The following is a 16,832-nucleotide window of genomic DNA, read 5'->3' as shown; positions in this document are numbered from 1 at the left end:
CTAGCGGCCACCGCCTCCCGGAGGACCCGCCCGGTCCGTCCCCGCCCCGCTCCCCCTCTCCGCCGCCGGTGCGCCACCAAAAACAGTCCGTGCCAGGCTGGGGTGCGGCTTTATTGGTGCCGGGGAAGGGTCGGGCGCCGCCCGCCCGCGCTCCTGCGCCGTCGGCTGCTTCTTACCGGCGCTGGTTCAGCCCTGCCAGGTTCCTGATCTGCGGGCAGAGGGAGAAGCTCGGTAAGCGCCGGTGCCCCGGCGGCGAGGCCGCGCTCCCCGAGGCAGGAAGGCCTTTGCCCAGCCCTGGAGGCTGCAGCACTGCTGGGCTCCAGAGGCCACGGGAGCAGGGTGACTCGGGGGGGCTGCGTGCTTGGGAGTGGAGGTGGGGTTGAAAGGCCCCACTCGTGGTCAGAGGATGGGGGTGAGTGCAAAAGGGGGGAGAAGGGCCGCCCTAGATCCAGCCACAGGCATCCTCTGACCTGAACCCGCTTCCAAGTCAGCAGGTTTCCAGCTCGGTTTTATTTCTGTGGCCACGCAGACCCCAACAGTGAATTTATGCCTTTGAGGTGTTGGGCTTGCTTGTCCGTTTTGTGGAAACCTGGAGAGCTCAGCACACCTGTGTAGCTCCTTCGGACATGTGAGGTCCAGACTGGTTGCCCCTAATAGTCAATGTACTGGGATGATTTTGCCCTAAAAGCAGCTGGCTGCAACCCACCCCACTTCAGGAGCAGTCTAGTTCCTCCTGTTTATCTGCGCAGGGGATCTGCTGTGCGGACAGACTGAACATCCCATAATAGGAGGCATCTCGGACCCCAGCTGCAGGGATGCAATCTGCAGGAGAGCATCGTGCTGACGTACAAGAGCACAAACAGAGCACGGGGATTTCTCTAGGGGAGGATATTTTGGCATACGCAGGTGTGAAAGCAGAGAGAGGCTGAGAAATGCTAAAAATAGGAAACAATTCCACCATAACCACAGGGGGAAGGAGGTGGGAGAAATTCTTGAGAACTGCTTCATACAGTAAAAATTATTTCTAATTTATGTTCCAGCCTGTTTGTCTTGTACTGGTAGAAGGAAAACGTATTTCTGGTAACAAGGAAGTCACTTTGCTGCAAAATGCAATGGGAGTTGTCCAAAAACAGGAGGGGAGGCCCTGAAGCCCTTCAGAAATCATTCCTGGGTATGCAAAGGATTGTTTCCTATCCCAGAGGAAGTCCTGTATGGACACAGAGCAGTGCATCATGCTAGCAAGAAGTGAATGAGTTCTTGGAAGGACACTGCAGTCAACTGAAACAGCTTGAGGAAGTCACCTGCTGTGGCTCAGGGATAGGTGCCACCTCCCGTGCGTCCACGGGGGCATGGACCTTCCGTCAAGATCTCCAGCGCAGGGACTGGCAGAGGAAGAGATCTCGTGACAAGTGACAGAGAACACTTGTATTTCTTCTGATGGCCTGTCTCTCATCCCTAAAGCTCACCCTGCAGCTTCAGACTTAATTTTTTATGCTCTATTACAAGTTCTTTCACCACAAAACAGTGAACTAACCCCAAACTAAGCAGGGAATCCTCCTTACATGTAGTTATGTTATGAAAGGCAATTATTTTTCACGCTGTCCTCTAGATTTGGAAGGAAAAGCATGCTGACATTCAGCATGGAAGGGAACAGAAACAATTCTGCCTTTTCAGCCCTGCCGGTTTCAGCATCACTTACAGTAACTGCGGCTCCCATCAGGCCCTGGACAACTGCTTCTCCGGTTGACTGTACCTGGGAGACACAAGGAGAACATGACCTTTTGCTTTCTTCTGCAGTTACACTTGTGGCCACCCAAACACAGAGACGTAATGCACAATAAACATGTATTTGCTACAGAAAAGGTGCTGGCAGAAGCCAAGCACTGCAGACAAATGATAGCCAGAGATAAGAAACACAGAAGAGACCCCCTGGGAATATATGTCTCCCAACCATCGGGCCAGCCTGACAAAGAGGGCACCTACCAGTCGTTTTACTAGAAAATACATAAGCATTTACTGATGTTGCACCAACAGCATTTATGCAATCACCCACCAGTACGAGGTGGTCTCTTGGCAGATGTGTGGTCTGCATGATCGAAAAGCCAGGTCTGTCTGCATATGTATTTGGGGAGAAGGGGGACGCTGCATGTATGCCTTGCCCGTAACATTACCTGATTAGCTGTATTGCCCATGTTCATGGCATCAGCTACTCTGTTTTCCAGGAAGCGCCAAGTATCCTCGAAGTCAGGGGATGAATCCTGCATCATCACCAGTTCGGTGGTGTTATAGATGCCAGTGAGCACAGCCCGACGAGTGTACCAGTTAAACTGCAAGGGCATGAAATGAGAGAGAGAGAGAGAGAGAGAGAGAGAGAGAGAGAGAGAGAGAGAGAGAGAGAGAGAGAGAGAGAGAGAGAGAGAAAGGTGTGACCTGAATGCACATCAAGAACGCAGCTCACGAAAGCTGACCGGAGAATGGCAAAGGAAAATAGCATACCGGCGGCACATTCCTTCCCCACTTAAACTGTGTAACTCGTCTCTGTGATGCAGCGGGCCACCAGCAAACACTGACATCTGACAGCACAGCTGCTCCCACAGCACCAGACACAGAGGTCACAAGTACAGTGTCTAAAACTGCTGAATGAAATCCCCACCACCTGCTTCTGGTTGCAGGCAGGCACCTCCCTTGCCCAGCTAGCCCACGTGCATGGTGCAAGAGTTCACCTTTGCTTTACAGACTGGAGGCAGGCAATGCAAAGCTCCGATTCTAGATCTGATTAGATGAGAAATGGCTATATTTAGTACTGAACTTGAGCTGCAGTTTGCACCAAATAAACATGCATGAAGAAAGGGCAGGAAAGAGGACACAACTGTGCAAGACAGCACACAGAGATACACCTTTCCCAAATCCTATCATTGCAATACCAGTACTGCCTGCTAATCAGTAAATGCACCAGTACGCTGCTGGCAGCAATGCTGTAGGATGTGCTACAACAGTAGGTTACACAACGCAAAGACACACAAATAACTCTTCAGTTTTTCCAGCTGCACTTGAACCACTGGCAGACTATAAACATTTTTAAAAACGAGTCTTCAGCTTCCTTTGCTGCAGTTACAGTGATTAAACTATTTGGGTACCTAAAAAAAATACCGGTTGTTCCATTCATGACTACAAAGCAAAAGAGAAATGAAAACACTGGCCTTGATTTTGAAAACAACAGTTGACTCAAAAGCTCTACTGTCTGCACCATACCCTGCAAGCTTTGACAAGGGGACAAACATGAGGGATGTTGCCACTTGCAGCTGTATGTCTCACGTGCCTGAGACCAAACTCTTTCTGTTGATTCTCCTCCTGCTCCAAAAAAAACACCGGAAGGGGTCTCTGAGGCATGGGCACACTGAGCTCCAGGCGTTGCGAAGAGGGCTGCACTGCGAGTGACATTAAACCCCTTTCCTGGGAAAGAGGGAGCGGGCTCAGCATCACAGCTTCCCAAGAAAACTCTTGTAACCGGTCAGAAGGTGCAAACGAAAGACAAACTTTGGAAACTCTCCCGCTCCCTGCATCGGTGAGGAGACTTTAGGAATAGCTCAGTGCAGACACTGACTGTGATGTGTTGGTTTGACTTTCATAACCCGTAAGGGACTTGCAGGTCCTGATGCAATCATAGTCTAGTGCTCTTCTGGTTTATTCCTTTAATTTTTCTGTCATCTTATTTATTTTTCACTGCAGTAGCTTTTCTTTTATACTTAGATAAAAGAAGCTCATTAAAGTAGTTTGTTAAAATTGTTCATTTAGCTTTTCCCATCTCTCCCTACGTCTATATGAATTAAAGTAATTTATTAATTGCTTTAATTAAAGTTATAATTTTCTTTTATTTCCTGCCAGAAAGATGAAAGCTTTAATAAGCTACTGGTATTTTTAGGTAGGTTCTTTAATGGTTTTCAAGTCAAATCTGTAAATGCTGGTGGAAGAGACAACTGCTTCGACAGAGACACGCTGCTTGCTCACTGAGTACTGAACCAACTTCTTAGTCTCAAAATCTCAATAATTTTGTCTGTGTCTTCAAAAAAAAGAAAAAGAGTACTTAAAAGAGTCTAGGAAAGTAGGTCCTTTTAATTTGCACTAATCTCATTGGCACTAATTTGCATTTAGTCCCATTGGCTCCTAAGTCTCTTTGGAAATTAGACTATAGCTTATAAGGACCCTTGGGTGCTTCTGAAAATGTATTCCCTCAGTCAACAAACGGATCATTTCAAGAGAGATGTGGCCTGATGCCTACTCCAACCTGTCATTTTGCTGAAGTGCTGGGGGGTAGAACCAGCCGGGCTGCAGAGCAGAAGGACTTACATCTGTGGACTGGTCTCCAGCATAGTGCCATATATCATCGATCATGCTGGTGAGGAGGTTGAGGCTGGAAGGGATGTTATGTGGGAGCAACAGGACGCTCAGAGCCTGCAAAGGAAACACACAAGACAAACAGGAGAGTCGAAGAGAGAAGGACATAGCATTAAAGCAGACCAACAACGCTCTGCTCTGTTATCTTTTCCCTGTGCTGCTGACTTGCCTCCAGCTCCCAGTAACAAGTCCTCCCAGCTCTTTTCAGCTAGCACTGGTCTTTCCAAGCGGCAGGATTTGCAGGCAATGCACAGTGTGGCAGCTGAGCTCAGGCCTCGGCCTGTGCAGCTGAGCTCAGGCCTCGGCCTGTGCTGGAGCCCAAAGCTCCTCGCTCAGCTCAAACGCCACTGCGTTGTCTCTCCCGAGCTGCCTCTCCAGGCACGGAAACACAGCACAGGCTGAGCTGACTCACGCTTGTGCTGTGCCCCTACAGGCAGGGAGTCAAATCTCTCATTTTTCTGAATTTGACTTTGAACTCAAAGCAGCGACCAAGGGCAGAACAGCCAGCCATAATGGCCCTACTGGGATCCTGCAGCCTTTGAACGTCATAACACAATGCCAGGGGAGTCACAAACCCACATCCTTCAGAAGTTATGCTAATCTGGAACAAAAACATGAATCCTGTCTTCTCACTCTGCAAGGAGAGCTGGATTCAGCTGCCCAGAGGCCAGCAGCATTTCTGGACAACAGAGGCTGACTTTGCAGCAATCTTTGCAGCCCAAGGTTGGGACCTCCTTGCTTGTTACTGAGGCTACAATTCAATTCCCTTCCAACCCTGGGAAGAAAGGCTTGAGACTTAAATCTGAATTTTGAAGCATGGAGCCCTCTCATTTCTCCTCAGGTTGAGAAGGGTTTGTCATTCGCACACTAGGCAGGCAGTTTCTTGCAAGAAAGCAGCAGCTCTGCATTTCCAGGCATCAGATGATACCAGTGCAACTGGAGCAATGCTGCAAGGAGCTTGACTTGCAGTGACACTGCAGATAGGGCTGAGCAGAGACACGGGTTATCCCCTGGGGATCCCAGATGGGTGGAGTGAACGATGGAGGTTTGCCTTTCTGGAACTGCAAGAAATATTTGTTCTAAGGACACCTTTAACTGCCTTCTTCCAAGGGTGTTCTCCTCTTGAAGGGTATGATTCATCTGAAACCAGGGAGGGTTTCATTTACAACCTGGAACTGTTCTGGCGGAGAGACTAAGTTGAAGGCTACAGAATGTTTAAAATACACACCAAAAAAGAGACAATCTTGATAGTCATTTTATACCTGGGGCCATTTCTCAATATATGGAATCAGCATCCTCAGTCTGGCTTCCACAGCATCTCTCAGGAATTGATCTGTAGGCTTCTTCCTGGGTGAGGAAACCAAAATACAGACATGAAATATGGAAGTTAAACTCAATTCTGAACTTGAAAGATCGATATCTTGCCTGCCTCAGCAATAGATATGAAAAGTATTATGTATCTTTCATGCCTCTGGTCCAACTCTGTATCTGGGAAGGTGGTTTTATTTGGGTTAGTTACGTTTTTTACTTAAAAGTATCTGTGTCTTACGTGGCCTCTTTGCCTCTCCAGTCCCCAAAGCCTGCTAAAGAAGATGTCTTTTCATACCCAATACTCACTCTGCTTCGCCCAGCTGCACTAGTTTTTGTTCCTGCTCCAGCAGCTCAGACAGCTTGGTGTTGCACTGAGACACAAAGTGCAGGATCAATTCACTGCCATCACTGTGAAACATCCCTGCGGCAGCAACAGAGAGACCCAGTGTCTGCAGGGAAGAAGGGAGAAGCACAGACTGGGTCATACACTGCTAAGCAGGATCCAGCTACGAAATATGTTGGTTTTTTTTTGTGAACAAAGCTATATGAATTTAAACAAAGCAATGCTGCATTAAAAAGCGCTTCCTGTACACGTTTTCCTTTCTTTAGGATCACTACTCTACACCGTGCCTTAGTTTAACTCTGACAGGGTTATCCTGTAGTAGCTGGGACGCATTCCTGCCCAGTACCATTTGCTGACTAGGGTGTATTGCCCAAGAGTATGTGGGGGAAGCATGCGGGCCTGGCTGTCTGTGGACTTCAGCTTCATCCAGTTTTCAACTGGTTTGTTGCTTCTCTCCCCACATACCTTGGCTCCCTCTGCAATGGCTTCTGCAGTCCAGCCATGTTCAGGCACAAACTCCAGCGCTGCTGTGAGGATTCGATGCTGCAGCTGCTCCTCGCTCTCATAGTCCTCAGACTCCTGGCCGCCCTGGCCAGTGTAACTATGAGAAGGTATTGTTACAGTGAGGGGAACGTCACCATCAAACATCAGCAACCTGGACTCTGCCACTCACTCGCTGCCACCGCTGCGTGCAGGCATGCTTTGAGATCTGCTTAGTACAAGTGTCGCCTCCTCCTGTAAAATCCTTCCCTTTCCAGAAAAAGGATTCTTAATGAACCTTTACCATGAAAAGAGCAAAATAAGGGAGGGTTCAATCTAGGTGCCTACCTGGAGACCAATTAGCCTCAGATTCCCCCTCTTTTAAAAAAAAGCTAAACTATAAGCTTTTCCAAAGGGGGCTTTATAGTTATAGGCATGTGGACAACCTATTGTCCATATTTTGTGTAGATTTACACAAAAGTCCAGAAGTGAAGGCTTGCGCTTTGCAGACCAGAGAAATTCCCTCTGAAAGCAAGTCCCATCCTGCCTCCATGGCAGACACTGGAATTTGCCCTGTCACAGCAAACCAGCTCTCCAGCTGCTGAAGTCTGAGGCTCCATTAACCCTGGATGCCGTTGTCTCCAAGCTTCAGATGCGGCTTTCAGGAAAGCAAAGCCTTCTTCTCATCCTGCTGTCAGCAGGATGGCGCTAGAAATAGCTAGTGAGTTACCTGGGGCGAGGGCCTTGAGGTTCCTGTTCAGGCTGGTGATCAGTTGGATGTGAATCGAACTGCTGCTGAGAGGAAGATGCCAATGGCTCCTTCTGCTCGTCAGAGACTCTCCTCAGCACAGCCGAGGCCTGGAGAGCACGCTGTGGTGCGGAGAACTGGCACCTGACCACTGAAAGGGAAACCAAGGGAGTCAGATGTCTTCTTCCAACAACAGGAAGCACAGAAAATGAAGGTGAAGAAGAGAGTTGCGGTAAACACAGCTGACAAGAACAGAAATTGGTAGAGACAGCCTGCTTTTACACTTCCGAGAAGCGCCCTTCTCAGCTGAGCTCACATTTACTTGACGAAAATAAAGTGCACATGTTTTGTGAGGAAAAGAGCTGCGCAGATGGCACATATTGCAAATAGAAAGGAGTTTCCCAATCTTGCACTGGAAACCAGGCACACAAACACGCACTGACTCCCCTGCAGCATGCCCTCTCTCCTTTTGGGTCCCCGATGAAGAGACAAATTAGAGGGAGACACCGACCCCTGAGCTCGGGGCAAGAAGCAAGTAATACTCTGGCAGGCCAGCAGTCTTAACAGATACAACATGCTGATCACGCTGTGTGTTTCTCAGATGACTCAAAGGCAACGCAGCTTTCAATTACGGCTACTCTGTAAGAATTTTTAATTTCACTGCAGTGACGTTTGGGTTTTTTTTAATAAGCTGGGGTTGCATGAACCATACGTTAAAAAAAAAACACACCACCAAACACCCGCCGCCCAAAACCAACTCCCCCTCCGGTTCCCTCGCACGCCATGTGAGGCAGTTTTGGGGCCAGGGAGGCGGGAGGGGTGGCCGGGCACCAGGCCCGCTGAAGGGGTCTCCTCACCCCAGACCCTCCACAGCCTCCTTCACCCAGGCACTGCACTCCCCAAAGAGACCCTCCCAGGCCAGGCTGCGCCCCTCCGGCCTCCCAGCCTGCCCGGGGCCCACAGCCACCGGCGGCAGGCAGGCCTGGACCCGGCTTCACGGCCTGGGCCTGGGCCTGCGCCCGGGCCCGGAGCGGCCCCGCAGCCCCTTGCCGCCCCCTAGCGGCGCCCCGCCTCTGCCCTTCACCTCACCTTCCCCCGCCCGGCCCGGCCCGGCTCCGCCCCGCCCAACGCGCGCACGAGCACGTGCACGAGCACACCCATCCCCCACCCCCCTCCAGCCGCGCCCCCTCACCCGCGCGGCCCCGCCACAGCCGCCAGCCCACCCGCCGCAGGCTGCCCGCTGCCGCCGCCGCCATCTTGGAAGCGGGCAGAGGGCGATGACGTCACGGGGGGGCGGGAAGCGGCGGTGACGGCGTCAGACCGAGACGAGGTGAAGCGAGGCGAGCTGAGTGGAGCGGAGGTGAGGTGGGCGCGTACGGAGGTGAGCGGGGCTGGGCTGGGGGAGGTAGGGGTGAAGGGTGGCCCCCGCCTATGGCTCTCCCGAGGCCTCGCCTCTCCCGAGGCCTCGCCTGAGGCGGCCGCCGCGGGGCGTGGGGAATTCCTGCGTGAAATTCCTTCACGTGCCTAGCTCCTAGTCCCTGTGAGCCGTTCCTGGCTCTCTCGTTTAGGGGTTTATTCCGCCCTTTCTACGTGATTTAAAATATTCACCTGCTTGCAGGGCCAGTGTAGCCGTTGCCTGCAGCCTTAGATTGCGTCCTGGGCCGCTGGAAGCTGCCTGCCGTGCCTTGGAAGGTACGGAGCGCTCGGGAGGCCCGAGGTTAGAGTTTTGACCTGCTATACACGGTACCTTTTTAATCTGTGGAAGCTGGAAACCTCCAATATTGCTTAAAGCTCCTTTCTTGCTGTTTTGGGCAGTCCTGCTCCTCAAGGACTGTTAAACGTGTGTGAAATTAAGATAAGGCCCCCTCCCCAGCACGATGTCTGCCCCGCACCCAGGCCTTGGGCCTCCTCCCAGGTTTGGCACGAAGCGGCCTGATCCCGACCGGTGGGAGCCCTCCTCGGTGTGATGGAGGAGAGCGCCTGGTCGCTGTCTTCACCGAGCCCTGGCCAGCCAAGCGCTCGGGTGGTTGCACAAGCCAGGTCGTTGTAGTCTAGAGCTGCAGATACCTAAAAGGAAGATGGCTGGTACAAAAAAGAAGATGGCTGGTACGCAAAACCTTTCATTTTAAATAAATTCCACCTTCTACTGGAATATATAGAGGGGAAAAGTATCCCCCCCATCATCCCATTACGAGCTTTACTGTGCATTTTTTGCCAGTAACTCCTAGCCTTTATGCTGACTGAAGGCAGATGTCATGTCTTTGAGGACTACAGTAGCTTCCTACTTCCTTTAGATTGCATCTCAAGGGATTGATGCAGGCTGGTGTTGCTGCTGATGTAATTTGGCTGAAGCCTCTTCCCTTACGCTGTGCTGACATTATGCTTGGGATCTGCTGCCATATCTTATTTGTGAGCCTGTCTGGAAAGGTCACAACCTGCTGTTCTGAGAGTAAGGTGTGACTTTGCATTCATTTTTTTTTTTTCCCAATTAGCCCAACAGCCTATGTATCTTTTGAGGTTTGCAACCTCCTGCCTAGGAAAGGTGACTTCTTAATGGGTTTGATATGTGTGTTTACTAATGTTTCTGTTGTAGTCGCTTAGCTTGTGTTGCATATGCATGCACGGCCAGCTGTGAGGTGCTGTAACCTGTAGCGTACATCCAAGATCATAGAATCATAGAACCATTGAAGCTGGAAAAGACCTTTAAGATCATAAAGCCCAACTGTTAACCCAACACCCCCATGCCCACTAAACCGTGTCCCGAAGTGCCACATCTGCGTGTTTTTCGAACGCCGCCAGTGACAGTGACTCTACCACCTCCCTGGGCAGCCTGTTCCAATGTTTGACCACTCTTTCAGTAAAGAAATTTTTCCTAATATCCTGTCTCTTCCACGCCTTGCCTGGTTGGCACTGTGGGCTGCATTAGTGTGAATTCCTACCAGAGTAGCTCAGACAAGGCGCCGAGTTGTCCTGTTCTGAACTTGTTTGCAGTTTCCGGGAGAGAGGGGTCCACAGCACATAGAACAGTGGTTCAAAATCCACTCCACACCTGACTGCAGGCAACTGAGTTAAATTTGGTACAGCATATCCGTAAGCTATGCTTCCATGACAGCATGGTGGCAATAAGGCATTATCCAGGATGTGTAATGTAATGTAATGTAAAGACCTTGCTTACAGCAGGCTCTCCCGAAGCAAGGTGTGTGGTTTGCAGCTAATTGAAGATACACAGGGCAACTAGTGTGCTCTGTTCTCAGTGGTCGTGTCAAATTAGAAAGAAAATAGGTTTGCATTGGATGAGTAGGGTGAAAGAGGCTAGGTAACTTGTTTCAGTAGCTGGTGCTGCTACAGGTGATGATATGATACTATTGTGACACTTCTATAGTGCAGATTTTCTTTGGGGTCTGTCAGGAATGCAATCTTTTATAAAATATAGTGCAGATGGGTTTCTCAGAACTGTCACTTCGCTGCACATTCTGTTCCCCTCCTCCCTCCCTGTAATTGCTCACCCAGCACCACCAATTGTAAGAGCTGAAAGAGCCTCAATCTGAAATGCTGGGAATGCCGAAAGTTACTTTTTTTCTATTCATGTGCTGTGGAAGCAAACTCTGCTAGGTTATGTCCTGAGTAGTCTCGACAAGGCGGTGTTTAATGTCAAATAATTGTCACTAGTCTGGAAATCCAGAAATCCTGTGTATGTCTCTATTCAAATCTTTAAGGAAAGCAGGTAAGTTTTTTGTTGTCGTGGGTTTTTGTGTTTTGTTTGTTTGTTAAGCATGGCTTGCAGTTTCCCTGCAAAACTGGCCTCTGAACTGGAGAGAAACTGAATTATGCCTTTAAGTATAGCTGTTTCTTAATGTCATGTTAATGCTCAGCCTGTTGGAGTGGGTCCAGAGGAGGCCACAAAAATTCTCAGGGGGGCGGAACACCTCTCGTATGAGCACAGGCTGAGAGCGCTGGGGTTGTTCAGCCTGGAGAAGAGAAGGCTCCAGGGAGACCTTACTGCAGCCTGCCAGGACTTAAAGGGGGCTTAGAAGAAAGATGGGACAGACCTTTTAGCAGGGCCTGTAGAGATGGGACAAGGGGTGATGGTTTTAAACTGCAAGAGGGAAGATTTAGACTAGACATAAGGAAGAAATTTTTCACGGTGAGGGTGGTGAAACCCTGGCCCAGGTTGCCTAGAGAGGTGGTCGATGCCCCATCCCTGGAAACATCCCAGGTCAGGTTGGACGGGGCTCTGAGCAACCTGATCTAGTTGAAGATGTCCCTGTTCATGGCAGGGGGTTGGACTAGATGACCTTGAAAGGTCCCTTCCAACCTGAAGATTCTATGAAGTCTGTGCTGCCTGTCTCCAGAAAACAGTCCCCATTTATTAAAACAAGTTGGTGCTCTGTGATTAAGTCACAGTCCACAGAGGTTCATGCTGCGCTTGGCAGCATTCTCCTTTGAGAACTTACCCTTCTCCTTTGTCTTCCCCCAACCTGTTCCTGTCTTTGCTGATGTCAGGTTTGCTGCTGCTGCAGAAATGGGCGAGTACGGAGTCGCTCCAGGCCAGTGCGTGGCCATCATCTGGGACAGCTCCTCGCCGGTTGAAGCCCTGAAGGGTTTGGTGAATAAAATTCAGGCGCTGGTGGGAGCTGATAATCGTGTCTCTGTGGAAAACATTAACCAGCTGTCTCAGTGTAAGAATAAGCTTAATTTTTCGCTGTTTCGTGAAGGTGCTTCTGTTGTGTGAGGTGACATCTTCCCTGGTTTGTAAGTCAGCATTCAGAACAGCAGTAGCACCTACTGCTAACCCTTACCACTGGTAGTAGAGCAAAGAAAGTGATATACCCTGGTTGTGCTTCCTGTGACGCGTGTCTTTAATCAGGTATCGCTGTTGTATGCAAGCATGAGAGATGAGGAGGGAGGTGGAGCTGATGTATGAAGCAAAGCTGTGTGTATATATGTGTAAAATTGTACCATCTTCCTCTTTCTTTCCAGCGGCTCACAGGGAGTCCAGTTTCGATGTAATTCTCTCCGGCGTAGTACCAGGCAGTACTGCGCAGCACAGTGAGGAGGTACTGGCAGAAATAGCTCGGATACTTAAGCCAGGGGGCCGTGTCCTCCTGAAAGAACCGGTGGTTACAGAATCAGGTGAGAGAGTCCGCATCAGCCTTGCTTTCGTGGAAACACCGCAATTCTTGTGAGGATTACGCTGAAATGGAAAGGACAGGAACTCTGACTGACATTCAGAGATTTTCATTCTCCTGACACAGTAACCTGAATAGCAAGGTTTTTATCCTGTGTTTAAGCTGGTAGCCATCAGAGGTGTTTGCAGTTACTCTCCTTCTATCAAAAGTGCTGGATAGGCTTGTTCCTAACCTATGTTGAAAAGCTCAGTGGATGCTGGTCTTTTCCTAGGCATGTAATGTTAAATAGTTGCAGATGTTGTGTTTCTGAGGAGCTTCTGAAGTGATTTTAAAAAACAGGTGATAAATGGTGAAAGAAACTGTCCCAGAAGCCAGCTGAGAGATAGTTATCCAGAAAAGGTAGAAGTGTTTGGACTAAGTTTTAAGAGTAAAGCCAGAGCACCTGCTATGGGACAGCTGGAGGAACGCACAGGGAGGTAAAACCAAGATTGCTTCTCTGTCTTATACCTGACCTGCATTCAAACCTTGCTGGCACAGATGGCTGGTTCAGGGTGGAACTAATAATAGAAATATTAGAAGTAATATTCCATTATTTCCACACAGGGTGGAAATAATATGGCATCTGATAAGAACAGAAGTATCTATGCTGATGGTGTTTCTGTTGGCACAATCTACGTGCTGAAAATGGTGTTGTAAGTGGCAGTAGAAATGCCTTCTCCAGGTTGGGAAGATTTGCCAATGCTTTGAAACTGGCAGTGGCTCTGTGGTGCAAGTGGTACCATAGGGGCAAGGGGGGAACAATTCTGGGACAGAACAAAGAACGTGCAAAGTCTGGAGTAGATGAGGTTTCTTTTTGCCAGTCACATCTGACAGGATGGAATTTGGTGGACTTGGAACAAAGTACAAGTGGGACTGGTAAGAGAAGGTGAATGGGTTCTGTTTGGCACAATCCTGTGCGCAAGAGAATAAGCTGTAATGAATTTTTGATTAAACGGTGATTGTAAAAGCTTTTGCCTACAAGAACAAGGCTTTTGAATGTTATGTTTCTGAATGTAATGTTCATTTAGGAGTCCATGTTTTGAAAACTTCCTGAGTTGCTCACTTTAATACATGAAGATATTTTGGGGGATTTTTGTTGTTTGGATTTTGTGTAATTTTTTGTTTCCTTTTTTTGGTGGGTGTAAATTGGGTTGAGGAAGGTTTTGGCATACATAGAACAGATCTGGAGCTAGAACAGCTTTGTGACCCCAGGCTGTTATTTTAATGAACAAGCTGCTTACGCTCTCTCTGGTCTGTTCCTGCTGTCAGATGGAAAGGGCTCAATTTTAAAGCAGAGGTTTGGCTTGAGTAATTCCTCCTAAAGCTCTTAGTCTTCCAGGTTTCTCAGTGACCTCTATTTTTGTTCTTCCCTCCTCCTACATCCTGCTTTTGTGTCTTCCAGGAAACAACAGCAGAATCAAGACAGCAGCCAAACTCCCCACGGCTCTGACGCTCTCTGGGTTGGTGGAAGTGAGGGAGGTACGTATGTACTAACTGCTTCCAGAAGCTCCTTCATGCAGGTACCTTGAAATGTAGATGGTGATTCCTGAGGACTTGCTGGGTGACAAGGTGTTTAGATACCCTGTTTTACTGTAAATATTCATGGTCACTGCCTGCCACAAACTTTAGTTACTGCAAAGGTAGTGTTTTTCTTTAGGGTTGGAAATACTGATTGTCTGTGTTCACTGGAATGCTGGAGTGAGTGCTGAAATAAGGGGTTCTGCATGGGGTTAACCTAAAATCTTACATTGCAGCTGCAAAAGGAAGCGTTGACGCCGGAGGAGGCCCAGTCAGTGCGAGAGCATTTGGGTTACCAAGGCAGTGACCTTCTCCTTGTTCAGATAGAAGGCAGGAAACCCAATTTTGAAGTGGGATCCTCAAGTCAGCTTAAACTTTCCTTTGCCAAGAAACCTGGTCCTTCAGGTAAGGATTAGTGTGTGCCTAAGTGTCTGGATTGCCTGCCTCTCAGGTGGCAGGCATCCCTTGGAATAGGGAGACAGCTCCGGGATAGGGAGTACTAAACTGGTGAAGTGGGGCTTTCCAAAGTTGTTTGAACTCTGTTTTTTGGGAGTAGGCGGGGAAAAGGCTGGAGTAACTACTATTTCTTCCTTTCTTTTGGCTCCAGGAAAGCCCTCTGTGGACCCAGCCACTGCCAAGCTGTGGATGCTCTCTGCCAGTGACATGAATGATGAAGAGATGGTATCTGGTTTTGTTTGTGAGGCTTTGCTATTGTTCCTTCTCTCTCCTCTTCTTTCGTACTCTAAATAGTTTCAGTCATGCCTCTTGGGAAGCTTTACAACTTAAGAAGTAGAAAGGCATCCCCAGGGCAAAATATCTCATCTACTGTGTGAGGTCTTGAGAGCCCAGAGGTGTGGTGAGGGCGGAGAGGTGACATGGATAAGAGGGCACAGCTGCAGCACTTTGATGCTAGTTCTACAGATAGCACTGTTTCTTTGAAATAACACAGCAATATCATTCCCTACTGACAAATCAGTCTCCTGCATGTTATCTTCCATGGCATGTTTTCAGGATCTTTTGGACTCTGATGAGCTGTTGGATTCAGAGGATTTGAAAAAGCCAGATCCGTCATCCCTCAGAGCTCCATCCTGCAAAGAAATGGGCAAAAAGAAAGCCTGCAAGAACTGGTCAGTGCTGGGATGAGCATATCGGTGAACCTTTTAATTGTAACATTAAACCCTTAGAGTTGGATGGATTTTAAAAAGATTGTAGACACTTTGCTGTTCTTCGGAGCATAATTCTCTTGGTTCATGTCCTTTCCTACCTTAACTGTTTGAGTGTAAATCCAAATACAATGAGAATTGACTAGCCACACCAAAACTGCTGCAAATTACCACTCTGATATGATCAGCAGCCTTCTTGAAGTGGCTGCACAGTTTGTCTAGCCTTGGCTAAAACCTTGGTTTCTCAGACTTCAAGGAGAAATAGCACACATAGCAAGTGCTATAGAGTCATTTCCCACTCAGTTTAAACTTGAGTATGTTTCAACACTTGTTATACAAACTGTGGTGTTGAAGAACATTGGGAGTCCCAGAGTCGGCTGTTGTCGTGTGACAGAGCAAGGGCTGTTGCGTGTGAGTAGGGCTGGAACAAGTGTGACTCGCAACCTTTAAGCAGAAAGATGCAGGTGACAACTTTATTTTTTTACAGCACATGTGGCCTGGCTGAAGAGCTGGAACAGGAGAAGAGGAGCTCACAGCCCAAATCTGCCTGTGGAAATGTAAATAGTCATTTTTGTTTCTGTACTGCAGTTTGCAGTACGTGGGTTTTGTCTAAGAACTGTGTTCTCTAGTGACTGCTCCCTAAGCTGCTTTACCACTTCCAAACACTGCTTATGCTGCTTCTGCAGAGCTTCAGCCTGTTGCCCTGTGCCCACATGCTCCGTACTGGTGCGTGCTGTCTGTTCCAGTGCAAGTGCTGCCCTTGTCAGAGTAAACAGCGAACCTTTACCTCCCTGCTCATGTGCTAACCAGTGATCTGCTACGGGAAGATCAGGGGGACCTGGTGGTGATTAGGGGGCTGCCCGAGCCCAGGCACACGGGCTGGGGTGGAAACCCGCTTCTTTGAGGCCACACCTTGAATACTGTGTTAGGTTTTGGGCCCCTCACTACAAAAAGGACATTGAGGTGCTGGAGCGTGTCCAGAGAAGGGCAACGAAGCTGGTGAGGGGTCTGGAGCACAAGTCTGATGGGGAGCGGCTGAGGGAACTGGGGGTGTTCAGTCTGGAGAAGAGGAGGCTGAGGGGAGACCTCATCGCGCTCTACAACTCCCTGAAAGGGGGTTGTGGTGAGGTGGGTGTTGGTCTCTTCTCCCAAGTAACCAGCGATAGAATGAGAGGAAATGGCCTCAAGTTGCACCAGGGGAGGTTTAGGCTGGATATTAGGAACAATTCCTTTACAGAGAGAGTGGTCAAACATTGGAACAGGCTGCCCAGGGAGGTGGTGGAGTCACCATCACTGGAGGCGTTCAAAAAACGTGTGGACGTGGCACTTTGGGACATGGTTGGTGGTGTTGGGTTGATGGTTGGACTTGATTATCTTGGAGGTCTTTTCCAAGCTTAACGATTCTGCAATTCTTCCATGTGAGCACAATGCCCTGCGCAGCTCTGCTAACACGCTAACCAGATATGTGTTAAGAGGGGGTAGAAGGGAAGTGGTTTCTATGCTGATCCATGCTTAAGCTGGAAAAACTGCATCACGGGGAGAGAGAACTGAAGGTTGCCCCTGATTACAGAAGGTGCTTTTCTTTCTCTTGCCAGTGCTACCTGGGGGATGCGTTCCGCTGTGCCAGCTGCCCTTACCTGGGGATGCCTGCCTTCAAGCCTGGGGAGAAGATTCTCCTGAAAGAGAACCAGCTGCATGATGCCTAA

General features: G+C 49.0%; 2 protein-coding genes across 2 annotated transcripts; one reads left to right on the top strand and one right to left on the bottom strand.

Moving 5' to 3' along the window:
- Positions 1 to 97: 97 nt before the first annotated feature.
- On the bottom strand, positions 98 to 8,533 carry COQ9 (coenzyme Q9; the record flags this gene model as incomplete). Its single annotated transcript, XM_082005543.1, has 9 exons — positions 98 to 208; positions 1,700 to 1,753; positions 2,172 to 2,327; positions 4,348 to 4,452; positions 5,658 to 5,742; positions 6,013 to 6,155; positions 6,515 to 6,650; positions 7,260 to 7,428; positions 8,470 to 8,533. The coding sequence occupies 9 exons, from the start codon at positions 8,531 to 8,533 to the stop codon at positions 173 to 175; spliced, it is 948 nt and encodes a 315-aa protein (XP_081861669.1). The 3' UTR covers positions 98 to 172.
- Positions 8,534 to 11,799: 3,266 nt separating this feature from the next.
- On the top strand, positions 11,800 to 16,832 carry CIAPIN1 (cytokine induced apoptosis inhibitor 1; the record flags this gene model as incomplete). Its single annotated transcript, XM_082005922.1, has 8 exons — positions 11,800 to 11,956; positions 12,258 to 12,410; positions 13,848 to 13,924; positions 14,200 to 14,368; positions 14,571 to 14,644; positions 14,975 to 15,090; positions 15,614 to 15,683; positions 16,722 to 16,832. The coding sequence occupies 8 exons, from the start codon at positions 11,800 to 11,802 to the stop codon at positions 16,830 to 16,832; spliced, it is 927 nt and encodes a 308-aa protein (XP_081862048.1).

Source organism: Phaethon aethereus (assembly GCF_964289735.1).
Source record: "Phaethon aethereus genome assembly, chromosome: 13".
NCBI classification, from domain to species: domain Eukaryota; kingdom Metazoa; phylum Chordata; class Aves; order Phaethontiformes; family Phaethontidae; genus Phaethon; species Phaethon aethereus.
The sequence above is the reverse complement of the archived record's forward strand: the minus strand, read 5'-3'. Positions and strand labels throughout refer to the sequence as shown.